The sequence below is a fragment of the Excalfactoria chinensis genome, chromosome 1 (genome assembly GCF_039878825.1).
Source record: "Excalfactoria chinensis isolate bCotChi1 chromosome 1, bCotChi1.hap2, whole genome shotgun sequence".
NCBI classification, from domain to species: Eukaryota; Metazoa; Chordata; class Aves; order Galliformes; family Phasianidae; genus Excalfactoria; species Excalfactoria chinensis.
The window spans coordinates 99775689-99803170 of record NC_092825.1 but is presented as its reverse complement, the minus strand read 5'-3'; the positions used below and the strand labels follow the sequence as shown (position 1 = coordinate 99803170).

At 42.5% G+C, this 27482-nt stretch overlaps 1 protein-coding gene across 1 annotated transcript; it reads right to left on the bottom strand.

Moving 5' to 3' along the window:
• Positions 1 to 1415: 1415 nt before the first annotated feature.
• Positions 1416 to 23946, bottom strand: IL10RB (interleukin 10 receptor subunit beta). The gene is made up of 16 exons (XM_072338770.1): positions 23696 to 23946; positions 22105 to 22258; positions 20740 to 20833; positions 17511 to 17555; positions 17050 to 17179; positions 16707 to 16870; positions 16434 to 16606; positions 15656 to 15818; positions 15125 to 15243; positions 13918 to 14607; positions 9856 to 10040; positions 8873 to 9039; positions 6962 to 7128; positions 5223 to 5373; positions 3614 to 3771; positions 1416 to 2192 (listed from the first exon to the last, which is right to left on the bottom strand). Exons 3-16 carry the CDS (start codon positions 20798 to 20800, stop codon positions 1980 to 1982), a joined length of 2586 nt encoding a protein of 861 aa, XP_072194871.1. The 5' UTR covers positions 20801 to 20833; positions 22105 to 22258; positions 23696 to 23946; the 3' UTR covers positions 1416 to 1979.
• Positions 23947 to 27482: the final 3536 nt, after the last annotated feature.

Here is a 27482-nt window from a genome sequence, read left to right as displayed (position 1 = left end):
AGGTTTTTATTTTTAAATTGGGCTTACCAATGAATCTGTGATCAAGAGGCAAAGCACAGCGCGTTATCTGTGCCATCATCATCATTGTGTGTTTTCAGCCACTTCTGATAGACGAGAACTTCACGTGCTTCCATGAAAGTCAGCAGTCAGAGAGAGAAAGGGCCTTCCCTGACAGCCTGAGCAAAGGGCAGGGAAATGCCAGCCTTCATATCAGCTGGCCACCCCACTGCTGACATATGCTTTGGTCTATGACTACAAAGAGGCTGCTTATGACTACAAAGAGGCTGTTAAGATGCGTAGAGGGAAAAATCAGAGAGGCAAAAGCCCAGCTTGAATCTAACCTGGCCGCTGGGTAAAAACAAACAAGAAACTCTTTTACAAATACATCAACTGTAAGAGGAGGACAAAGGGGGAATCTCCATTCTTTACTGGACGAGGCTGGGAATGTGATCACAGAGGATAAGGAAAAGGCAGAGGTTCTGAATGGTCATAAGAGCTATGCTATGTCATTTTTGCTTCTGAGAAAGCCAAAAAACCCTAAACAACCCAACCCAACAATGTACAGAAGTTGAAGAAGCTGCTAATATGGAAGAATAGGGAGCACTGCTGCGTATTTACAGAGGTGAGGCATGCCAGGTGTGCCATGCAAAATGTCTGAAAAAACATAGCGAAAACGCCTTCACGTATTTCCATATCCCAAATGGTTCATTAAAACAAAAGATGATGGAAATTAGGAAGCACAGGAAAAGCTAATCCAAACGACATGGAACTACCCTGTACAAGGAATCAGCACCTGTTCACATGGTTCTTTCTGCAACAGTTCCTGCAGTGCGTGCTAACGAGTCTCGAGACCGTAACCCCAAATGTTGTAATTTCCACATGAAGTTACACAGTTTCATTTGTAACAAATCACTTGTGCTGGCTGCATTTTTCATCGTCAAATGAATGCAATAACACTTACACAAATTATAATGGCATCACTCAAAGGGTTGGAGCGCAACGCAAAGGTCATTCTTGATGATACCGTGACAGTGGTGTGGACACAACCTTGGCACAAATGAATGGGTCTATAAATGTCAGATAGCATTATGTAGCATGTCACAACCAGCTGCCTTTCATTTTATATATTAAAATGAGAATACGTATTAGTAGGTAATCAAAATGAACCATAGAATCATAGAATCACAAGGTTGGAAAGGACCTACAAGATCATCCTGTCCAACCATCCTCCCATTACCATTGCTACCACAAGCCACTAAACCACATCTTGTAGCTCCTCATCCAGACATGAACTTTTAAATCTCTTTTAACTGTAAAGTTTTCCATAGAGTTCAGTTGATTCCAGATAAGGTCAGCAAACTTCAGTAAGCCATGGAAAGTTCCTGTTCTCCTTAGCAAGGATGAATACGATCTTGCAATGCAAATCGCACTGAACGTTCATGTTTGGTTTATTACGATGGTACATTATTTGCTGTGAATAACTCCACAGTTTTGCAACAGGTTAAAAAACAAACAAACAAAACAACAACAACAACAACAAATCCAAACAATTAAAAGATTACGTTGCTATGGATATCTTAAATATACACACTTTCTCATTAGAAAAATAAGTCTGGTTGGCTCTTTCTTTGCAAAATGTGATCTGTGAAAGCCTTATATAGCATGCCATTGTAACTAGCTGCTGTAATAAATAGTTCAAGTTAAATTAGCTAGTAACCCATTTCTGATATTTCCTTCTTAAATTAATGGCATAATATAGCCAGAGTACTGCTACAACTCGTCAGTGAGCCACTAAAAACCGTGGCAAAAAATTATGTATCATTTACTTTCACAGCCATCAGCAAGTGTCTTGGACTTTAAAAAACAACGTCAGAAGTCTGTGCTCAGAGTTTCAAGTATGAATTTCCCTAAGAACGTAGCAGTAAGAGAAACCTAACAGCCTTTGCTTTTCTTTCAGTCTACTGAAGTGTGAGGAATGTTTAGTCCCTTTCCAAAGGTGGTACTATTTCTGAATCAGGAACTTCTTGTTCGGAGTCCTGATGGTGCTCTGTTGTTTCGCTGGCCTCTTCCACAGTCTCATCACTTTGACTTTTAGGTTCTTCTGAAATGACAGTGAGCAAATCATGACAATGATGCTCTTCTTCTGGAACTGGAGAAAAAAACTGCGAACCACTAGGAGGCTTGCTCAAAAACTGTGAAGGAAAGAAGAAATGAGAGGTAGCTGCACCAGTCATCCCATCCTGCTTGCTTAGTTTTATATTGTTTTCCACACAAGCTGACTTTCTTAGTCCTTAGAAGCCCTTTAGAGTGCTGACAACAGAGTAACCCTGTTCCCCCTTGCAAACCTGAACTGCCTTTATTTGTAAGAACCAACCCCAGTGCAACCAACCTTTATGGAACATAAACTTACTTTCTTTATAAAAACCAACCTCCTAGGTCTTGTTTGAGAAGAAAAATGACAATGACTTTGCTGTAGGTCAAGGAGTCTACAGAGAGATTTGTAGAATAGCTTCAAGAGATGCGAATCTTTCAATCCACCTCAGAGAGATATTAGCTCGATACACTGAATAGTGCTGTCAACATTTATGTCAACATAAAACATAACTATTGGGTAAAGGATAGGGAGGTAGATCTACAGACAGCTATGCCTTCACAGCAGCTGAGCTCCAGATTCAGCAACTGCTGAGTGCTGAGCATATGCTTAACTTAAAGTACAAGGTGATTGCCTGCTACAAAGCTTTGGAGTGCTAAATCCTGAAGGAGGAAAAATGGAAGGCTGAAGAAAAAAACTTCAGGAAATTTAGAGCAAGTTAGCAACTTTAGCAACATGTAACACTCTGCATAACCGTGTTCCTTAGAAGAGATTCTGGTATAGCGTAATTGATTTTAAGTTGCTGCATGGGTAACAAGGTGCTGCTCCCCAGAAGCAGTGGCTTATGTTATCCCAAGTTCAGATCTCACTAAATTCTTTGCTTGAGTTGAGTTTTAGTACATTTGTGTAAGAGCCATTTCAGAACAGGTGTACAATCTGAAGTGTAACATGAGATAGTGGAGACAGATCTCAGCTGCTCGCCATCTTAAAAGAGGAACCATGGGTTAACACCTGCTGTTCTCTGACTTCAAAATGCAAGACAACATCCTGTTTCTAAGCCATAGAAAGCCTCATATTACAGATTATGTAATTGCTTTAGGAATAAAATAGGTAAAATGAATGCAAAGTTTATAACCCTGAAGTGTCAGAAACTAAACATTTAATGAACCCATTTCCACCACCATGCTCCTGCTGAAAAGCACCACCTTTTGACAGCTTTTGTCACCAAAGATCACAGCTTCATCACTTACACTTAGTTAAATAAATTGTCTTTAGTTCATGTACAGCAAGAGCTACCACACACAGCAGATATATAGTAGCAGACCACACAATGGGCTCTTCAGAGCACCTACCAACAACCAGCACTGCTCTTTATCATCTACAAGCCTCCCAGATGGCTGACAAGCAGGAGCAAAAGAAGAATGCAAAATAAAATGGAAAGGTTTGGCTGCAGAGAAGCTTTGAGAAGCAGACAGTCGTATCAAAAAGACCAATTTTAATTGTGTTAGGTAGGGAACAAACCTCTTTCAAGTGTTGTGGTAAAATATAGGAAGGGCAGAAAACATCCTTGGTGAATCGGTATAGACACCGAATGGAAAAGAAACAAACAGGAACGGATATCATAACAGCCAGCATTGATCCTAGAAGAACAGTCACAACTATCCACACAGGAGTTACACCTGCAAAGAGACAAAGAAAAATACATTAAAACTGCAACTATGAATTCTATACATGCTCATCAAATAATCACCTTCCCAATGGAATCATAAAAAAACCCAACCTGCCAGGATTACAAAACTGTAACTGCAAACACGAGTCTTTTTATTCCAGGTGGAAAATACATCTTAGCTCTTGTGTTTCCAGTCTTAACAGGCTGAGAAGGTTCTCAGTAAAGTGCATATAGAAACTATTAGATTTAGAAATTTACAGTTACACTGCTACGTGATTCTGCATGAAACACTAAGCAGAAGGCAAATGTAATCATCCACTGGATGATATGTAAAAAGAAAGCTCTTGTATGCATTTTTTGGTATTTCTGGGGTGTAGGAGTTGATACATGATACTGCCAGACTATAGGGTTTCATTTTCCTCTTATGGATATGTGTAGCAGCAGCAGCAAAGTAAAGACACAAGACAAAAGGCTGTAGGCTTCCAAAATACTGAGACTTTGAGAGAATTTGTGTCCATTTATGGATTTCACAACAGGTGATGGGAACGATGCAGCCATGCAACACTGAAAATATTTTACGTCTGGATTGCTAAGTGTTGCTTTAGCCACAGATGACCAAGCAATACCACCACCTAACGCCATCTGCAATTCAACTGCAGTGCAGGTAGGCAACGCATAGCAAAAATATTTAGGAAATTTTTAAGAGGAACAGGTTAGCTTCCCAAAAATGCCTTCATCTCCTCATTAACTTGTGTCTGAATGAAGAGAGTGTGTAAGTTACCTGATTATATCTATGAAACAGACATTGTGTAGTGTTCCTTCTTCCATTTTAACTGATCATTTATCCTAAATCTCCCTGCTGAGATGGCAGGGTTCAACAAGATGGATTGCTGGACGCCATGGGCAGCAGCTAAAGTGGCAGGGCTGGAGATGAATGTGGTTTTGGTGCCTAATGGCCTTAAAAACGAAAAGCAATTTGTTTTTATGATCAATTAATAACTACCGTGCTTTACACAGAAAAAAGCGCCGTGGCATCATTGAAGACATTAGCACCAGCATCACAAATGGAGCAGACTGCAATTTGGAGTCCAATTCCTTTCTCAGGCTTATGGAACAAAAGCTTTAGTACAAGAGTGAGTACAGCTAATGGTAACTGGAATTCAGAAACACAGCAGTGATCAGTGAAGAGCCTGTACTTCATTTAACTCTTACTTTCAAAGTCTGAGCAATGCAGAGGCCTCTGCAGCAAAGTGACCGTGATCAGAGCCACATTGATCGTAGCTTTCAGTTAGTTTCTAACCCCTCAGTTCCAAGGGTACACGTGTCACCAAATAATATTAAACTAATCAATGCAAAAGTTTTTGGAAGGTTTACACATTATGCTGATTTTCACTTTGGATGCCTTTTGACATTTCCTAATTGAACACCATGTTTATAATGTTCTGATGCTCCAGATCTTACCATCATGGGTAGTCTGCTCACAAAGCTCTTGACTCAGTTCTCCTGTTTTGTTCCACTCCGGAATAACCCCTTGCACTTGAATACAATACGTCGTCCATGGCTCCAACTGAGATAATATTTCAGAGTTATGCTTAGTATCTATGTGAATTACCTAATAAAAGAGAAGGATACAAAATAAATGCAAAGCATGAGCCCAGTGAATGCACGAAGTAATTAAAATGGCTGTAGGACAAATCCTAGCAGCTACATCTCCAATGTGAATCAGGCTTTTAAAGGCAGAATGAAATGTCTTACCAGCATCAAATAACTGGTAACTCTCGCTGATTTCATCTCTGGTTGGAGAGTGAGATCACTCATACCACTGCCTTTGTCTGCCTCTAGCTGCATTAGTGAAGCTGTGGCCTAAAGAGCCCTACAGAGACAAATTAACAGGATGCTTGCAGAGAGAAAGAATTGCCTTGCCAGATGAAATCACCAGAGAATGCTGTTACAGACAAACATCACTTAGTTCCAGACAGAGCCAGTAGGATGGAAGATCTAGACAAAATTTAAAAGAAAGAGAAATAAAAAGGATTGTTGAAGCTTTAGAAAATGGACAACAATGCACGGTTTACATTTACAGGCACGGTTGGTTATGTTTCTTTAGTTACATTTACGGTCCCTGCAAAATATAGCAACTCCTATGACTTGGCTCACTGTGTAATAAGAACAGACTCTTAGGGCTGAGAAGACTTTCTAGCAAGTTTTCAAGACTTTGAGCAAGCCTCCACTTCAGAAGAACAGCCTATGAAATTACACAGGCTGTCCTTTTGCCTCTGATCCCAGTGGGAAATTTCTCAGACTGAACACAGATTCTAACTGAAGTTCCCACCTTCTCTGGTAAACGGCCTAAGTTTGTGGCCCGTATGCAAAACCATCTTTGTTTCTTGTAATTAGAGAACTGAAAAGCAGTATATTGTTTGGGAACTAATGATCCTTCAGCCTTTCTGAAATTGAATGCCAAGGAGTTTTGCAGAGTAACAAACACGCACTGTGCTTATATGTAATAGAGTCCTATTAGATGAAAATTATAGTGATGTACAAAGACCTTCCAGTAAAGTGCTTCCTTCTTTTCCTGTAATGGAATTTATGACCCTAAATTATTACTAAATCATTTATGATCTTTCACCAGGCGTTCTTTAAGGAGAGGCCTTTTGAGTTGAGTGACAAACCTGCCTGGGGGAAAGGCTGTGTATGTCTATCAAAGAAAGCAGGCAAACAGAAAGCAGTAAGGTAAAAAAGCGATCACAGGAACAGAAGGCCCCAGCCACGGTGTTGCTGAAGGCTCAGGGTTCCACAAAGAGCACAAACAACACAAGATCTGAATCTATGTCAGCTTATCACCACGTTCATAGATACCATTGATGTCACAGCTTCTATGTTTAACCTTGACTGTGAAATGCACAGACTTGGTGGGAAGACTGCACCACAGATCACAGCATCACTTCCTGAGGGAATTAAGTCTTATGATGTACCGGTTATTTCTAATTAAAGAAGAAGCAAATCATCTCCGCGCTACTGTTTAGCTACACAACTATCTACCATTTTGCTCTGAATACCAGTTGTACTCACTAATTAGTACTGATATATTTTTATGCCAGTACTGCTATTTTGTTGAAACTTCATATCAACGCAGCATTTTACCAAGAAAACCCTATACCAAAGTCACGGAGTCACAACATCTTGGAGGCAGCAATTACCTTTTCATTGCTGCCTTTCTTCCAGTACAGTATTCGGTAATTCCATGAGCCGTAATATTGCTTCAAAGACCACTTGTCATGCTTACGGTCAGCAGCAGGGCCTGTGAAGTCCACGTGCAAAGTCCCTGACTCAGACTTCACATTCACACTGGGTGGCCCAATGACCGCTATAGGGAAGAGACGAAAGAGCACAATTCAGTTTTATGTTGTTTCTGTTTTGAATTTGTATATAAATTGTGACAATTCATGCTCTAAATCTTCTGTATTAGAAGAAAGCAATTTTCTGTCCTGAGTCAGGCATAAATAAACCTTTTCTTAGTAGAAAGGCTCTTTAAATAGATTTGTTTTTGCAGATCATACACTCAATTCACTCAGTTCTCTTTTTCCAGCTGTGGGCACCCCTTGGGGAGGAAGGACTATTTCCATGTGTTATTACTCACTTCTCCTCCTGTGCCACACTGTTGCAACATCTGTTACCTGAGCTGACCTTCCAGTGAAGCATCTCAATGTTTCTTTCACAGCGATTGTTTTGACGAACTGAAACATTTTAATTACTTCTATACGTCTTGATTGAGCTCTTTATGTTTAATATTGTATTTCTGTGTTTAAAAAATGGCTCGTCTTTATCAAGTTTTTCTGCCACCCCTAATTTCATGACTAGTTCGGTTGTCAGCTGCACTGTGTGCTGTGAGCTCTCCATTAAGGCCTCCTCTAATTCCAGCAGCACAGCTCTGCCTTAGCTGCCTGTAATAAAGTCTGACCTGCCTACAGTCACACTATAAAGTGTCTAGGAAAGGAAGAGCTCAATATACAGGTAACTTTGCATTGACAGATACGTGTTTAATTAAAACAAAACACTTTTTCTTTTCAGGACCATAGATTCATATAACACTCATTAATTTGTTTGTATTTGAGCTTGTCTAAAATGACGTGAGGAAGGTCTCCGTTACTTTCTTAAGCTGTTCCTACAACGAAGCGTGGAATTTCTTTTAGAATAAAATAAACTAAAATATACACCACCAAAAATGGTAACACAGAGAGGCATTTCAGGTATTTTTATCACATTGCCTTGCTCAGATCACCTATGACCACCATATAAATCTCCATGCCTTCTGCAGAGATCTGGCCCAGGTAGTACTCCCAGGTCCTTCTTTCCAGGTGCTTATATATCCAGATTTGCCTTTCTAAAGCCAAGCCTGCACTGAAGACTACATTTTCTTTCAAACATATGCCAAACTACAACTTCGTTAATGCTTTACACGGTTGCTCTCTGCTCTGATAACCAATTCATACTTTTTGTATTACACTTTCTTTTGGCTGTAACTTGCATTTGCCATACATGTCCAACCTGCCAGTTTTATGGGTTGCTTTTTATGTTGTTGCCCCTTTAATTTTATGCTTACACATAAATGTATGCATATATATTTATAAAAAGAAGTTTTTTTACTCCTATACATTATCTATACTACATATTTTATATGCAGCCCCACGACAATTGCTCTTCACTCAGTGCAGCCCAGGCAAGCTAAAAGGTTGGACACCCACATTCATTTGCAGTGTTGTGGCTTGTTTATTGTGCTATGTTCCAGCACTTCAGTTCGGGGTAGATTAAGTTACATCAATATTGTGCTTTTGGAGAGATAACTAATAGAAATGTTTAGAACAACAAGGCTGTAAGATTACTCTGAAATCCAATGAAGCCTGGTCTGGTATTACATGTGAAGTTGGTGGCCCTGCCTGTGGCAGGGGGTATCATGATCCTTGAGGTCTCTTCCAACACAGGCTGTTTTGTGATTCTGAGATTTTTGATTTAAAATTGTTTTCTACACTACAGCTTTTCTTCTGGGGCCAAATTGTGTAGGTGTGTCAAGAGCAGACAACATTTTCATGGCAGATTTAAAGAAGGCTTACTGTCAGCCATTGGCTTAAACCTGACGACCGCCCAGTCCGAGTGCTCATCTTCCCCCTCCGCCCTGACCCGTAGCACGTAGGCTCCATAAACAGACAGAGAAGAGACGTCGCACTCTGTGACATTCAAGTTGGTTTTCACATTGTTAAAGTTCTGCTTGGGGAAAATGCTACATGGAAGGAGGAGGAAAAGAAAAAAAAAAGCAAACGATGGGTAAATTATAAAATGGACAAAATATCTTTCCTGACAGTGAACAGGGACAGTGACATATCTGCTTCTTTATACACCCTGCTATGACTCACAGACAAGGAAAGGTAGATTGAGTTAGATTATCTCTAGTGTGTACATGCACATTAAGTACTTTAAAAGTACGTATACATTCATGATAGACTTGGAGATTAAAATTATGAGTCAGAAAGCCCTTCTCTTGGCAGCGGTTACAAAGATGTGATTCTACAGACACTAGGTATCAGACCAGACTTCTAATATGGGACAATACCTCTGCGTGTCTTTGCTCTCTAACTGATTTTGCTGGACCCCTCAGACATACATCTAAGAGAGAGCTGGGGAAACACAGCCTGAGAGCTGACTGGGGACTGTGTAATATGAGATTATGCTGCTGGGAGTGAGAGATCAGAGAAGGATCCTCAGCAGGATTACAGCTGTCAAACAACAGGTGATGGCTATGCAGGCAGTGAAGAACATACAGCTCATTCATAACAGCCAACTCCAAATGCGTTTCCAGCTCTGAAAAAGCACATATGAAACTGCTTTGGGTGTGAAATGCATAGAAAAAAATGTCAGCCTTGTTACTCAGCTCAGAAGACGAGCATCTCACAAGCTAAGAGAAGAGCTACCTATCTCCCTATAAGAAATGGGAAGAAATCAAACATGCACAGCTGTAAAATGTGGATTTTAAAACACAAAATCACCAAAAAACCCAAAAACACAACACAACAAAACCCCACAACTCTGCCAGACTTACCTTTTGGACTGGACAGTGTAACTTAGATTGCCTTTGTGAACCCCAGGTGGGTCCCATAGTAAAATGCTCCGAAAATTTACTGAACTTATCCTTGTATTTCGAGGCTTGGGCACTATTCCAGACACTGGGGGAGCAATCAACAACAAACATTTTAGTATACCTTCCTCCACTGACTTTTCAGTCATCTGTAACATAAATACAACCCTCCCTTCTAATCTCAGCCTTTAAAATGTTTTCTTAAAGAGACTTCAGGGGTTAATTAGTTGTTTAGCACATGCTGATATGTACCACTTGTCTCAAGATTGCACAACAAAAACAAATCAGCTGGCATCAATGACTTCCAGTAAGCACTGCCTTCACAATCACATCACTTCCAAGCAATGACTGTTCCCTCTTATGACTTGTTGCCTATCAAGCTGCCTGCACAAGCTTTCACTGAGATTGCCAAGGCAATCTGTTTCTCAGTGGTGCTTCTGTACTATGGCTAAATATGGATGAGCGGATGATTTGTTTTTTCATGCTGAAGGAGACCACAAACCATAGATCCAGAATGGATTGGGTTGGAGAAGACCTCGAAGCCCATCCACACCAACCCTGCTGTGGGCAGGGCTGCCCCCCACCAGCTCAGGCTGCCCAGGGCCCCATCCAGCCTGGCCTTGACAGAAAAGCCTCCTCCATACAGAACCAAAAGAACGAAACAGAAACCCTACAGATGTCATCAGTGCATGGATTAGTGCTGATACCTATAATGCTTTGTTCATCCCTTTTAATAGTCACCCTTTGGAAAAAGGGAGATAAACGAGAAGTAGCCTCGAAGACAAGAGATCTATGAAGTATGCCGTACAGATAGAGGTGGTATTAATCGGCATTCTTCATTAGTGACGAGAACAAAACTGAAATTAAGTAAAGGAAATCCTCAAGCAGCACCGGCCGTAGTCCATTACTGCTACGACTTAATCATTATAAAGCAACAGCTGATACCGAAACGAAATCGAAAAGACCTTGCCCCGCACCGCAGCACACCTGAGCCTCGTAAACAAGCCTCACCCGACCGCTGCTCCGATAGCTCAGGAGCGGAGCCCCAGCACGCCCTGCCCCCCTCGGGTTTCGCGCACCCCACGCGGGCTGGGTCCCACCGCAGCGGCCCGGCCCGGGGAACGCCGCCGCCGAGCGCCCCGCCGAGGCGCCTCTCCGCCCGCCAGCACTCACCGCACAGCAGCAGGCAGCCCCAGAGGGCGCCCCTCAGGGCGGCTGCCATGGCGGCTCCCTCCCGCCTTCAGCCGCCGCCTCACGGAGTCGGGCGCTGCCACAGCGGCGGGGCTGCCCCGCAGCCCTTCCGCACTGCCGCGGGCCGCTGGGGCGGGGCGGCCTGGGGAAGGCGGAACAGCTGTCCAAAGGGAAATTCCCTCTCACAGCGGCACCGGTGCTCGAGATGAAACGCAAGCGGCACCCGGCGTTCCCCTGGCCTGGTTATATGGAGGGGCCGAGTCGGGCGTGTAAACCTGCAATTTATTAACTTGGCAAGATCCGAAGTGGCAAGGAACTGTACCTGCTTCGTTCTGAAGAAGTCAATACACAGTATATTTTAGTAGCGCATTTTTAGAAACGCAGCTGTTGAATCGTCATATTGTGTGATTAGTTCTTGCTTGATGGCTTTTAGGTGTTGCACTGTGGACTAGAAAGCAGGCTGTAAGGCTATTCTGTTTTAACGAGAGAACTTCAGCAAAAGAAACAGTAATGAAAAGACAAGAGTAGGCTATCAAACATTAAGAGGAGCCAGGGCCTCCACACAAGACCAAACTGTCTCATCCATGAGTACAGCGGGATGCAACAAGCAGATGTTAAGATACTCTCCTCTATCCTCCTTATTTTCCAACACTCCGGTATATCTCATTAAAAGATAGGTTGCCAAACTTACATCTATCCAAGGATGAGCAGATGTTCAGAAATAATGGCTGAATGAGCAGATCTTACAATTTTGGTACCCATAGATTACTTACAATTGATATTCTCCTACTGAGTATGCATCAAGAAAGAAAGATCATCTGGAGGGCAAGTGAGAAAGGCCACTGGATGAAGTAAAAGGCTGTCAGTTGGACTGTCATGGTGCTAACAGTACATTAGACAGTAGAAGAGACCATGGAATAGAAGACTGGAAACATCATCAAACACTGCCTGAAAGAGGTATATACATATTATCTTGCACACAATTGAATACATACTATCTCTGGAAATATAACAAACTCTGAATCATGTCAAAGGGCTGGAGCACCTCCCCTACAAAGACAGGCTGAGGGAGCTGGGCTTGTTCAGCCTGGAGAAAAGAAGGCGAAGGGGTGACCTCACTGCTGCCTTTCAGTACCTAAAGGGAGCCTATAAACAGGAGGGGAGTCAGCTCTCCAAAGGGGTAGGACAAAGGGAAATGGTTTTAAGTTGAAGGAGGAAAGACTGAAGTTGGATGTCAAGGGGAAGTTCTTTACTATGAGAGTGATGAGGTGCTGGGACAGGCTGTGGATGTCCCATGCCTGGAGATGTTCAAGGCCAGGTTGGATGGTTGGATGGGTTGGATGGTTGGACAGCCTGGTCTAGGATTGAAGGGGAGGGGGGAGGGGAAAGGTTGGAGCTTCATGATCCTTGAGGTCCCTTCCAACCCAGGCCATTCTGTGATGTGTAAGGTGGAATGATACAAAGATGGTAACAGATATTCAAAAGGTTATTTATAAGGAAAAACTCACCAACATGGATGCCTTTAGCTGGGAAATGCTGAGGCAATCTCCACTGAGGAGTGATCTCCAAGAGAGGCTGCCTTAGTGGTGGTCAGCCCTTAAATGAGGTCTAGAAGAGGTGGAGTCAAGCTCCACCCCTTCCGGGAGCACAGCTAAATTACTCTCACCTGTGCTCCCACAGCTGACCCAACACTTGCCTCAGCTGCTTAATCAGAGGTTCAGGTTGTGATTACCAGTGTCCCATACAGTGATGTCATCTTTGAAGTGCTTATGGTGGAAATGTCCCCAGTGCCTCTCAGCACCACCAATACAGAATCCATGACTTGATGCAGCAGTTTCTTAGAATGTGGTACGGCACTGTAGAGAACACCCTCATCTCCACCAGTCAAAAGAATGAGTGCCAGACACACACCTCAGAAAGTGCTGAGCCGATCAGCAGAAAGAGAGAAGAGCTGCTTACCTGGCAAAGTGACACCTACGGTCCCCAGCCCCCAGGAGTCAATTCTTAGCAGGCTAACAAATGTAACTTAACAAACGCATGAAGGAGCTGCTGTTAAGAATTCACAGACAGAAGTATGAAAAAATTGCTTTTTATCAAGTGTTGGAAGTACAACTTCGCTCTCCAGACATTTTTAAATGTCATATAAACATTAAAAAGTAGTATGCAAATGCACAACATTGTATTAAAAAGGTATACATATAATGCCTTGATTCACAGTAAGAACTCTTAAGCATTCTTTTCTGGGCATTTTCACCTCCCTTCCCCAGCCCTTCATGATTTCATTTGATCAGCTTTCTCTGTGCAAATATAGAAATCAGTTAACTGAGCCGAACCCAGCACTGTCCTTCTAGCCGTGATCCACCCAGCAACAGGTTTCAGAGTAACCCACCAAGAGAGCTAAAGAATGGTAGCAGAGCCCTTTCACACTAAAAAACCGACAGGTTAAAAGGCAGGCTGCTCACATCTCCCTGTTCTATAAGCTACCTCCTCACTTGGGTTTATAGAAAATATTTACTATGTTACAGCTAAAAGGTATGATACGGTATTGAACAGCAAAACAAAATAACGACTCCCTTTTTTCTGCTACATCCTAACAGCGCTCTTCATTCTTCTGTAGGTAACACCACCTGAATCATACCTGGGAAGGTCATAGAAATATTTGTTACATAGAAGTCCTGTGTATTTCTGATACTCGGGTATATGTTTTCAGAATGTTAAAAAGAAATAAAAATGACAAAAAGATCAGATCTGTCTATTCAGTCCAGAAATAGGTAAGCTAGATGATATCTGTTGGTATGCTACAAGTTATTAGTGGTTCTCAGTTATTCATCTTCGTATGTATTCGCTTTTTGGGTCCATATCTGAATCCGATGAGTCACTCTCAGTGGAAGAACGAGATGAGATTTGCCACACATCAGAGCTGTTTAGATGATGTGGTTTCTGTGCGCTTTCTGTGTCGTCGAGGAGTTTTGATTCAACAGCGTGTGCACATTGCCAGTCAACGGCATCTTCTTGGGAAGAGAGGAGAGCTGCAGAACTATCTGCGGTCTCTTCAGAGATTCCCAGAAGCACAGATTTTAAGTTTATGGTAAAGCAAACATTGTCCCTTGACCTCTGAGAATAGGTACAATTTACCTTAGACAAAGGACTGAGTAACTCACTATCCGTGTCTTTCTCTTCTTCAGCATCCATCCTGTTTTCCTCAAAGACTTCTGGGTCATCATCTGGATTCTGACTCACCCGGCTGCTACTGTCATCACACGTACTGCTCGTAGAGTGCTGCACAAATACATTAGATGTGTCAGAAGACTGAGGTGCTCTACGTACGATATCACGCCTTGTGTAGTCATGATCACTCATGGCATCGCTTTCACTGTCATCACTGTCATCACTGTCATCTTCATTGCTGACCGTCCCGATGGATCCTTCCGCCTTTTTTTTAACCTCTTTATAAATGATCTCTACAGAGTCTATTTCTTCAGATTCAATTGTGCACGGTAAGTAGGTAAACGTCTTCATGAATACCTAAAAGAACAAAGCGGATCACAAAACAACAGACTATAAGCCGAACTGGCACACTCACACAGGAAAGCCTGAAAGAAAGACCCCAACCATGAGGCTGTCAAACAAATGATTCTCTTTATGCCACACTGTCAGCTTTTCTGCAGAGGTCAAGGCGTCTAGGACTTTTCCCTTTTCTCCACTCCTGTAACTTGACAGCCCTCACTTCAAGTCAAAGCACACAGAATGAAATGAATATGCTGCACAAAGGACTTACATATACTAGATAATTTTCAAAGGCTAGAAAACTCTCTTTATGCAGGGTGCTCTGCTGGGGAATCTAGCCTGTTTCTGTGCACCACAAGGCGCTTGTTTAAGTGTGTGTGATTCAGTAGCCTATAGACTATCTTTGATGCAAACTAATGGCAAACTTAAACGCTATACAGACATACATTACTTGTACCTAGTACATATACTTAGAAATGTTATATGGCAAGCTTCCTGCTTCCAACCAGGAAGGTTAAATATGAAAATTACATACCAAGGTATCTGGAAGTGCTGTCTTTAGAAGAATACAACCTCCTAGATGCAGACATCTCATGATGACAACTAAAATAAGTGAGAAACATACAGCACCTACAATTGTGATGCTATGATAATCTGCAAGTGAAAACAAACAAACAAACAAGCATGAATGAAGTTTCTAATTATCACGTTTCGTATTTCACATTCAGAACAGCTACTTAGAATAATTTCGGATAGAAGGGACACCTACAGGTCAAGACAACAGCAAATTTCAAGTTAGAATCAGAAACTAAAGACAAATTACACCAATCTTTGATAACTACACGGTTAGTGCGGATTCCAGTCATTCATGGGATTAGCAATGGATCTGTACCCCAAATGGATGAGATTTTATATTTCGCTTATGAATCCCCATAATGTTTATCACTTTTGTAAGCGCTTTCTCTCTCACTATTTTTTGAATCAACTTGTAAACCTTCTTAAGTACAAAGAAACCACTGGTACCTAATGGAAGCAAAAGGCAGTTTCTGCATCACAGCACAGTTACCTTTCTCAGCTACGGAGTCTGTAGTTACGCATTTCCAGGCTGATGGGATGGAATGTTTATTTAGAGATGCAGTGACCATAACAGACACACAGTAATTTCTATTCGGATACAGTTCTTCAATGACTGTACTAAAAGACTCTTCGGTGATTCTCTCGGGTGACCTCTGTTATGAAAGAGATTGTTTTAAAGTTATCTGTTTACCTAAAAAGAGAGAACGTGGCACGTGAAACTGGAAAAGCTGACATAGTAACTCAGTGTTTTACCTAGACAATTGCTTCATTACTTGTTCTAGCTGTCAAGATGCCTACTTTACACCTACAAAATTTCCCATGCAGGCAGTCATCTCTCTGACTAGCCAATTTAGTCCAGTGCTGTGCCAGCCCCAGTGCTAATGCCTCCCTTTTTAACCTAAGTTCTGCACAAGTGTCAATTTCAGTTTACTGTTTTTGGTTACAAGGAATGGATTATTTCTTCTGTTTCTACAACAAATTTACACACTCAGAGACTGCAGCCTCTCACTGAGCTTTGCCTGCAAACACTAAGCCATCCTCCATTATACCAGCATCTTCTTATGGGTCATAGATAAACCTTTCAACTGAGGATACAGGACAACTAGGATTCCTTCCAAGGCCTGCCACTTTGCAGTATAAGGAAGTCAAGATTATGTTTTCTTCTAAGTATTTTCTGTTCACTTGTATGAATCTGCTGACCATTAGAGCCATTTTGTGCTTTCTATATTTCTCGTCTAAAGAAAGAAGCAGAAACAAAAGTTCTTCACCTTATGTTCTTCATCAACTGTTCTCAGTGTTATTTCATAACTGAGATAGTTATATATGTCAAATAAAGACAGCAGCTTCCCATTTTTTCTTAAGTGAGTGGATGGCAGCTTTATGGTGATATTTATGCAGCGCAGACAGGAACTGATATTAAATTCTGGGGGTCCCAAGAATGCTGTTCAAAAAAAGAAAGAAAAAAGGTGGTTTGTAATGCCTTACTGTAAAGCTAGCAGAGCATTTACACCTCACTGGAACAAAATCTAAAATGAACTTACTATCGTAGAGTGGTGAAAAACGAAGTATAGAGGAATTGAATACTTCAGTTCCTACGAAGCTCTGAACGAATGCAAAATATTCATCAGACACAACTTCAAAATCATCGGTCAGGTTACAGAAGGCCTGTGTGATTCGTGAGCACTGCTTTGCAATCTTCCAGTTTCTGTAAATCAAAACAAAGAGTAACTAAAGATCTAAAGCAATCTGTTTGGGTCCTGTGTTACATGAAGGCATCTTTGCGGAGTGGAAAAAGCAGAAGGCAAAAAAATAACAAGGCTGAGTATTTTGAACTGATAAACATAAGAAGAAAAACAAATGTGTCTTATATGAAGCAAGACTTGCCTGTGGTTATTGTACAGCACACGATAGTAGGTTGGCACAGTTGGATCACTTTGTGCCTGCCAGGACAAAATGTGCTGAAAGTTGTTAGATGTCATTTGTAAATTACCAAGTGGCCCGCTGCGAGTCTCTTCTAGAAAAGGAAGGAAAAAAAAAAGAGAACACACAACAGCCATCATCATCATCATCATCATTATCAATACGAATGACACAATTTGAGATCGCAACAAATCTAATCAATAAACCTGATTAGAGAAGACCAATATTAGCCCCCAGGTAAAGCAACCATACAGCAGAACAACGAGTTCAGCACAACAGCAACAACGCAAAGAACCGTCCCCCTGCATTTCATGTAAGTTCTTTCCTCAAGAAGAATGAAGCTGTACAATGCTGCTTGGTGAGGACATGCAAGTCTTCTGAACCGTATTAGGAAAAGTGTTGGAAAGACAATAGAAGCATCTTACCAGGCAAGCTGCTGCAACAAGCTGCACACAGAATGCTGATGAATGCTGGAAAATTAAACTATGTATTAGTGGATTTGCAAGTGTACAAAATCTGATAATTAGTTTACTATTGGCAATGTTAATCCACCATGGCCAGAGACAAAACTAAGTATTCCTTTGGTGTAAGTGTTTCCACAGCCCTTTGACTTAACTTTGTACGTTATGGGGTTCTTTGTTCCACAACTTCTTCCACCTGCTTTTCTCTGTTTGCTTCCTTCCTTCTATCAGAGTACAGGATGTCACCTTCTCCAACCACCGTAGTTAGTTCAAATAATTCATGGTTCCTAGGAGATGGGTTTTTTTTTTAACTAGCTGTGGTTTATGCTTCTGTTGGTCCTCACCAAAAGAGATTCAAGACTCAGTTCAAACAAATCTACTTAAGATGCTCTTATCGAATGGCATCTTTAAGGATTCTAATAGCTTCAAGCCAAATTATCTATAAAACACCACGTTAAGACAGAATCTTATAAGCCTCCTGAAATAAAATGAAGAACATTAAAAACTCATCTTCAGTAATGAAAGGACAGATGTCTTTTGCTAAATGTGGGGAATCCTTAAGGCTGTACATAGAACTTTGGCATTAAGATGTCTGTTTTCAGTCACCTAATTCATGTAACTCCCTCTCTAGTTCAGTGGCCTCTCCTTCCCAAATCAAAGCTTGTGCCCTGTTTATGTAACACTACCAAAACCATGACACCCAGACACACTGTGAGTAACTCCTAATTCATGGGTGTCCTTTTAGCTTGCCTGGGAAGGTAATGTATTTATGACAACTGAAAATGGAGTTGCAAACATAAACTGATGCTTTTGTTAATCATGAAACCTACTCTCAAGATTCCTTTATCGAAACAGAGAGCATAGCCACCTATTTCTTTTCTGTTCTCAGGGCTGTGTTTAGCCAGCGTACCCAACTGAATAAAGTTATTCGCCATCCCTTGAGTTAGCACTGCCCTGTGCCCTCCCCATTCCTCAGTTTCAGCACAGGCAGTGCTGATCTCATACCCATGCACAAATTATGGTAGGTGGAGGTTAATTAGGTTGGATAAGGTTATACAAACTGCAAGGGAGGTAAATTAGGGTAGAAAAGGTTATACTACCTGTCTTGTTGACATGTTTGTTGCAGGATGGGGCCCAAAGGGTGAGGGGAGCTCCAAAAGCTGTCCCCCAGCACCCTGATTTTATTCCCTTTTTAACAGGTGGTTTGCCTTGCTCAGCAAGGAGGGGTGAAATTCTACAAGGTATGCAAACTACAATATAAGCAGGGGTATGAAAAGCACAAGACTCTACAGAAAAGCAGACAAACTTCTGTTGGTTTCTAAAGACCTTGTTTTCAGTTCCCAATGAAGCTGTGAGGGGCCTGGAGCACAGGCCTTATGAGGACGGCCTGAGGGAGCTGAGATTGTTCAGTCTGGAGAAGAGGAGGCTCAAGGGAGACCTCACTGATCTCTACAGCCACCTGAAGGGAGGTTTTGGTGAGAGGGGGATGGGCCTCTTCTGTCATGTAACAGTGACAGAACTAGAAGGAATGGCTTGAAGCTGCACATTAGGAAATACTACTTCTCTGAAAGAGTGGTCAGGCAGTGGAATGGGCTGCCCAGGGAGGTAGTGGAGTCACCAACCCTAGAAGTGTTCAAGGAATGTTTAGACGTTCTGTTGAAGACATGGTTTGGTGAGAACTATTGGTGACAGGTGGACGGTTGGACTGGATGATCTTGCAGGTCTTTTCCAACCTTGGTGTTTCTATGATTACACGATTCAGCAGGCCATACTTGGGCCATATTCCATGCATGCCTGTTCTAATGCATCAGTTATTTTTTGTTCCTTGCCTATGTTTGCAGGCAGTACTGGGAGAGAAAAGGGAAAATTTCCCAGTAAATTAGTTAGAATCTTTATGGTTCTGGAAAAGTGAGTTAAAAATCACCCTTTAAGGAGCAGTAGGCATACAAAGCAGCACACGCAAATATACTTTGGTGTCAATTCTGTCAACAGAATTGTTGACAGAACACCATTTGGGTTGGATACTTAGCCAAGCAAGTGTCTCTTGCAAATTTGGCTTTTAGGATATTAGTCTTACAAGTATTAAACAGCATTCCCAGGATTCATTCTGAAATTGGATGCAAAAGAGATCAAGCCACTCACTTGAGTTGCCTACATAAAAAGTGTACATTCCCAGAGGACAGGAAAGTGCTTTCTCTAGTTTAATTTTGCCACGCACACCACAAACATCCTCTCTTGTATGTCTTCCTTTTGCATTTGTTCTTCTACATCATTAATGAATAATAAACATCTCTTCGAGATGTGTAATTAAAACTAGAACAATTCATTTCTTCCAAACCAGCAACAAATCACCTGTCTGGAAAAAGCAACCCGTGGGTATGAATAATAAGGCAATACTTTCATTGTTTTTATTTGTTACCTGAACACAAGCTCAGATTTGTGATCACACAGCCTTTAGCACACTGAGAACACAGCATCAGTATGCAGGCTCTAGTAATGACACACTTCCAATCCATTGAGTACCTTCTACCTTCTTTGGATTAGGAAATGCAAACAGTCATTTGCCTTTCTTTCTTATCCCAGACACCTCATGTCAGCTGTCTTGCTGAAGGAATTCCTGTTGACACGGATGTTTTCCTTTTCTCTCTGTACTTGTGATTGTTGAATACCTCACCCCTTTCAAAACAAACCCAGTTCCTCTAGAATTCAAGCTGCTTCAGTAACTTTGTTTCAACAAACATGATTAACAAAGGTAGTTGGAAACCCACATCATTTACTACGTTGCTTCCTTATAAAGGGGAAACAAAAAGGAAAACATAAGTATCAGAACTCTTTCCCACTCCCATCACATCACAGCCAACAAACTACATTGCACTTGCTAACCCAGTGACCTTATAAGGAGTCCTTAGGAAAAAAACAATAAGGACACGAAAAACAATGTAGTCAATAAAAGCTCACTATTATATATTTAGAGAGTCAGTACGCTGTTTCAAAGCAATATTTCTCTAAGGGGAAAATCTGGTTTATTTATAGAATGGTATATACAGAATATAATATACTAGATATTTGATTCCGTGAATCAAATTCTAGAGATAATAACATCATGGAATCTTACTCCAGTAACTCAGGAGGAGTCATAGTGAAAAGCCAGCAGTACTACCTCTCTCCCAGTGTAAAAGTAGAAGCAACTTACCAAGCTGATAAAAACGCAGGGGTCCACCCATCAGTGTTTCCACAGTGATAAGGAAATACATCCTGACTGTAAAATGAACATTTTGCTCCTGTACCTGCAAATACATTTAAAACAACCACACTCAGTAGACAGTATTGGTGAAAGACTTGTAAGTAAAATGAAGTCCGTGTACAAAGAATTATTTTAACCCTTACAATGCATTGGAGAAAGAGGCACTGGCACTGAAACAATCACTGCTATCATCCTGGGTGGTGTTCCTTAGGACAACCAATTTTCCCCTCCCCTCCTCTCCTCAGATGGAAAGGGCTCCTATGATTTCAAAGGAAATAAATACCTCCAGCACTGCATGACTATTTGTGCAAAACAAATAGTTCAGTAGAGTAGTTAGAATTTAATACCATGGCCAAGCATACCATGCTCTAACTCAACACGCTATTTTAAAGGATTCTTGGCTTTCCTTTTCTTTTTTAATTCGCCTATCTGACGTGCAATTCTTCCTCTGCTCAAAGGTTTAGTGTGATTACAGGAAGTCACTGGTTAAGTGTCAAGAGCCTGTATCTGTGCAACTGATAATCATAATTACAAAGCAATAAACTCTTTCACCGATGAAGAGAAAGTTCTTTTTCATTGCAGCTTGGTTCATTTCCTTTATTGGTTGAAGCACGGAAAATATTTCAGAGATTTAAAATGCCCTCTTCCCCCTTTTCAATCAAAATTAGAAGTGATGGATAAGAAGATGAGATTTACCAGTTACAGTCACAGAATCATAGGGGTTGGAAGGGACCTCTGGAGATTACCTAGTTGAACTCCAGTCTTTAAAGTTTGCCACTGATATCAGCAAGCCAGAAAACAATTAATTAATTAATTAATGTCTACCAAGTCTCTTTAGTTTTAGCACTAGTGAATGATATATAAAAAAAAATTGACTTTCCCATTCAGATCAAGCTTACAGATTTCAGAAGTAGAAAAAACACCTTTTCTGCTTTTCAACAAGCTAAGCTAACCAGCTGCATCCAGAAGCTACACAGAAAACAATGTTACTTTCACAGTAACTTGAAGGAATTATGCAATCACTAGTCCACCACAGACCCTTGCAGTATATACCGTCATAAATAACTCTCATACTCTTGAATATTTCTTACATATTCTAAGGTTCAGCACCTTAGGATACGTAAGAAAACTGCATCTTTGAGTCTGCACAGCTGCTTAAATCTATATGTCCTTGGCAAACTAATCAATAGTAGCAGAAATTCAAAGGGAAAACCATTTCCGTCAGAAATGTTACTAGCTTTTGTCACTCCTTACAGCCTCAGCAACCCTGAGAAAGAAGCCAGGGAAACACCTGTGACTCCAACCCTCACTCACCTCATAGGCCAGCTCCAACACAGTAACTGGGTTGGGTACTCCTGGGTGCTGCTTGAAGGCTCCAGCACATTGTAAACTCAGCTTCACAATTTCACCTCATGTGCAGAGGCAGTTCATCTTTAACTTGAGCTCAGGCTAGGCTGTCTTGGATTGACTGCTTCCAATCAAGGGAAAAAATAAAAATAAAAATAAAAATAAAAATAAAAATAAAAATAAAAATAAAAATAAAAATAAAAATAAAAATAAAAATAATGATGATAGCAATTTCTGAAGTCACTGGCTTGCATTTCAGAAACGCTTCACGCCATGGAATTAGGAAAACACACCATATTCTTTGAAACAAGAAGACTGCATGCTTACTTGTAGAATTCTATGTATTTCAGTACTAGGGGGCAGATGGACATGGGAGAGATGCCTTACGTATGGAAGTAAGCAAAGGAATGTTACACAGTAACAGTATGATATATGAGCCAGATTTATTACAGAAACCACAGAAGTGAAAGAACTGCTCAGTCTGGATAAGAGAAAGCTCAGGAGACACCTCATTCTCTCTACAACCATCTGAAAGGCAGTTGTGGTGAGGTGGGGGTCAGTCTCTTCTCCCAGAATGAGTAGTAATTGGGTATTTGGAACAATTTCTTCTCAGCAAGAGCAGTGCTGCAGTGGCACAGGCTGCCCAGGGATGTGGTGCAGTCACCATACCTGGAGGTGTCTAAGAGCCGTGTGGATGTGACACTGAGGGACATGGGCAGTGGGCATGGTGGGGGTGGGCTGATGGTTGGACTGGGTGGTCTTAGAGGTTTTTTCCAATCTTAATGATTCTATGCTCTAAGCTGTACAGGTGTGGCATCAACTCAAGTAGTTTGTGAAGTTTTGGGCACTGCAGTACAAAAAGGGCACACAAAATTATTAGAGAGCATCCAAGGGAGGGCTACAAAGATGGTGAGAGGCTTGGAAGGGATAAGAGTGGTCCCTGGGTGTGCTCAGCTCAGCGCAGAGGAGCTGAGGGGAGGCCTGATGGCGGCTGCAGCTCCTCAGAGGGAGCGGAGGGGCAGCGCTGAGCTCTGCTCTGTGTGACAGCGACAGGGCCCGAGGGAACGGCATGGAGCTGTGCCAGGGGAGGGGCAGCTGGGGGGCAGGGACAGGGGCTGCACCACAGGGCGGTGGGCATGGAACGGGATGCACAGGGCTGTGGGCACGGCCCCCAGTGCTGGAGTTCAAGGAGCAATGTCAGAGATAGGATTTGAACGCTGGTGATGCTGCGTGGAGCCCGGAGTTGGGCTCGATGATCCTAAGCGCACGGCCTGTCCCTGCAACAAGCAGCTGGGGACGCGGATCTCGACCAATAGGACGCAAACAGAAAGAAGCGGCCTTTCCAGGAAACACCCGCCCCCCCACCGCACGCCGCCGAGCGAGCCCCGCAGATTCCTCTCCCCAAGGCAGGGCTGGGCCGGGACACCGCATGCGTTACCTCTGCGGCCGCCCCAGCGCTCACGCTGCTCCCCCTGTGCCCCTAACGGCGCGGCTCCGACGGCCAGACGAGAGCCAGCCGTCCCGGCCCCGCCTGTGGCGGGGATCTCCGCGGCCGTACCTCGCAGCGGGTGCCATCCTTTCGGTGTACGGAGACCGCGCCCGGCGGCTCCCCGCAGCTCCCTGCCGGGCTCAGTCAGAGCCGCGCGTCGAAGCGCCCCACGGCTCCGCCAAGGGCGAAATGGTGCAGGGGGCTACGCCGCACAGGGAACGCGACCGAATCCGCCCCGCCAGAGCGACGCCTCGGGGGCGGTACAGACAGCGCACTGCCGCCGGCCGGGCTGCCGGCCCGCTCGCTGCCGCTGACGGACGCCCCGCCCCGCATCCCGGTTGGCTCCCGGGTTCGGCCTTGGAGTGCCTCCGCCAAACGTCCCCCCGCTCTGCTCGTTTCGGTTTCTTCACGCAGACGCGTCACTCGCCTCTTTGATTTCTGTGTTTATTGATTTGTTAATCCTGAGAGAAGCGTTCGCAGAGAACTGCCAAAGCCCCTGCCGGTGCCCTTACTCGTTCGTGGCTCCTTTGTCCTCAATGCAGGGCACTGTGCTGCTGCGCCCATCCTTTAACGGGTACGCAGATGGGTGAGATGTCCTCTGGGAGAGTGCGTCCTGACGGCCAAATATATTACATATAACTCTTATCGACGGTTGTGACGGTTATTCATGAGATGATCTTTGTACTTAGGAGGGCGGTGAGGTGCTGGCACAGCTGCCCAGAGAAGTGTCCAGGTCTGAGGCCCCCAATACAGGAAAGATGTGGGGCTGTTGGAGAAGGTCCAGAGGAGGGTCGCAAAGATGATCAGAGGGCTGGAGCACCTCTCCTATGAAGATAGGCTGAGGGAGCTGAGCTTGTTTATCCTGAAGAATACTGCAAGGAGACCTCTTTGTAGTCTTCCGGTATTTAAAAGGGGATTATACAAACAAGGGGAATGGTTTCAAGCTCAAGTCCAGATTGGATGCCAGGGAGAAGCTCCTCACAGAGAGGGTGGTGAGGTGTTGGAGCAGGCTGCCCAGAGAGGCTGTGGATGCTCCATTCCTGGAGGCATTCGAGACCAGGTTGGATGGAGCCCTTGGCAGCCTGGTCTAATACCAGATCTGGAGGTTGGTGGCCCTGCTTGTGGCAGAATAATTGGAACTTGGGGATCCTTCCAGCCCAAACCATTCTATGATTCTATGAACTTGTAATATTTTGTTCATTGCTTTATCAGCACTATCTGCTCAGAACCCTCTTTCTAATTTCCTGTTGTCTTTGCAGAAGCTTTCTCCTGAACCTGCAGCTCTTTCCCACACATGACATGAATTTATTGGGTGGGTCTCTTGGTCTCTCAGCACTTTATGCTGAAGACTATGAAATTCACGTTCACTTTTTTTCCCCTCTATTTACTTCCTTCTCTCCCTCCTCCCCTGACTATTTCTTGTCTCTCCTTCTGAAAACTTGGTCAATCCAAAATTGGGAAATACATCTCCTTAACAAAAAAACGGTGCTCAGTCTAGTAAAAAAATATGTATACTCACACATAGGATCAGAAAGACACAAAAACCATGCAAGGTTTAAGAAGCGATTTTTAAGTCTTTCCCGACTCAACAAATTGGAATGCGGTCTTGTTTGGCCTGAAGGTGATGCTATTTCTCTAGGAAAAAATGTTGGAAAAGATAACGGAGTACTTCAGAAGCGCTTTCAGAACTGCCTCCACTAAAGTTAGATACAGACCTATGTAGGTTCTCAGACTTAATAAGATTCTAGAGCTCTGTTTCATGAGCAATTTGGAAGGTTCAGACTTCTCTTAGCACAACTCAAATGTATCATCGAACCTTCCAACATATGATGGACAAACACACTTAAACTAAGAGAGATTTCCTCCTTTCTCCTTTTCATTTTTCTTTCCCTCTCCTTTTCCCTTTCCATTCTCCACTACACAGAGAATCACAAATGGGAACATGCTGTCCCTCCTTTGAAAGGGGCATGTTGAAAAGGAATGGTGACTCCCTGCTCTCTAGTCCATACTTTTCACCTCGGATTCTATCCTGTATGCTTTTTCTGAAAGGAAAGGAAGAATTTTAGTTCTTGGAAGCACTTGCTCAGCTTTTATAGGGAGCTGAATGTGTTTTCTAAAATATGGCTCATGTTTGAAAACAGAGAGCTTTTACTTCTGGCTGGCTAATCAGTGTTGGAAGCTCCCACATTGGCTGTGTTGACAAAAGTGTGGTTAAACTTCTGTGTAACTTCAGAAGACAGATAAGAAAGCACTACTCAGCAGTGCTTTCACGTGACCCCATGCTTTGGCTACAGGCTTCTGCTGTGTTAAATGAGATGAGACCCTGTGAAGTGAATTGTGGTAGAAACCAACAGAGAAGGGAAGCAGTGGGAAGGAGAACTGAAACACTTGGTAGTTACAAGTAACATACTACAAAAATAGGTCATTTACAGGATATTTTCTTATGTTTAGAGTGATTTTTACAATGGGCTCTTCCAGCACCTAAAGACAATTCTGTATCATCACCCAACAGCACTGAATATAATGAAATCAGCCATGGGAACCTTCATACAGAGCTCCAGTGAAACATCCATTTCTAGCCACAGAGTAAGCCTCGGAAGAAATTCTGGTACTGTTTACATGTAAAATACATGTGGCAGATTGGATTTGATGCCCTGGTACGTCAAACAACTGAGTCAGGATTTGCTTTGGCATTACTCTGGCAGCAAGGTTGGTACCTGGCCCATAGCCTTCACTGCCCTCAGTGTAATAATTAAAGCTATATAGGTAAAGCTGGTTCAGCCAAGTTCCATGTGATATCATGTCACCTCTTTGAAGCCAATTAACCCAGTAGGGTCTGCAGTAGGGCAGTGCAAAACTCAGTTGATGGATATTCATTAAAAATTTGAAGTGTCTGGTCTGATTTTTTTTATCTGAACGAATGGTACAGAACTAGAAAATACCAAATGTTTTTTGAGGCTGCTGATCTCTCAGAAATAGTATGATTTTTTTTGTTGTTGTTGTTTCAAAATACTCCGTTTTGGAAGAGCTTTAATCTTTGATTAGAATCTGGTAGTGGCAGCAAAAGCTGCACGGTCCAGGAGCGTATGATAACACATTATTCCCAGCATGGGAACATTACTTTCACAGTTTTCTCAGACAAATACAAACATAGAAACATGTAATGAGTGTTACTCAAAGCAGAGCATGTATCAGCTGGGATTTGACCGTCTGCAAGTTTAAATTCAGCAGTGTCCCTAGAGGTTAATCAGCGTTGATGGCAATTATTCTTGGTTTACACACCAAACAAAATGAATGTTTATCTTTTTCCTGTTTTGCTTTGTCTCTTGGCTAAGTAACACGGATGTAACATGAAAGTATCAAAACAGTGCAGAGATGGTGTTGGGGCTGCAGCAGGCTGACAGAGCAGTTACCTTCTATGATTCTGTGATTCTATGGTTTGTTTGGTGTCAGTAACCATCTCCACTGCCTTAATCCTCAGGGAGAAGGAGGATGTGTAGCAGCTGTCCGTGCTGCACAAGAATGAAGAATCACTACAACCTTGATTTGAAGAACAGTTCAGACCATATCTTGGGGTTTTATTTCTGTTTTCCCTTTGGTAAACTTCAACCTCTGGCGTGCCTGGGGATTAGGTCTATGGGAATATTGTGGTAGGTGCTGCATCCAGTACACAATGCACACAAAGCACAGTATAGTTGCTAAATAGGGGCAATTAAACTTAGAAATTCCTGTAGCCATACAGGGATTGACATCCATCTTTGGTGTTTCTTACACAAATTAGCTGAGTGAAATAAAAGAGATTATTAAATAATTACACATGTGAATATGAGTAAAGAGTCTAAAAAGGCTGGGAAAA

Excerpts from the sequence above, each read along its gene's own strand:
- IL10RB (XM_072338770.1), bottom strand. The coding sequence starts at position 20,800 with ATGTATTTCCTTATCACTGTGGAAACACTGATGGGTGGACCCCTGCGT. Across the intron at positions 16,607-16,706 it reads TTTTTCACCACTCTACGATA|CATTCTTGGGACCCCCAGAA; the intron begins GTAAGTTCATTT and ends TTTTTTGAACAG. Across the intron at positions 3,772-5,222 it reads TGAGCAGACTACCCATGATG|GTGTAACTCCTGTGTGGATA; the intron begins GTAAGATCTGGA and ends GTCTCTTTGCAG.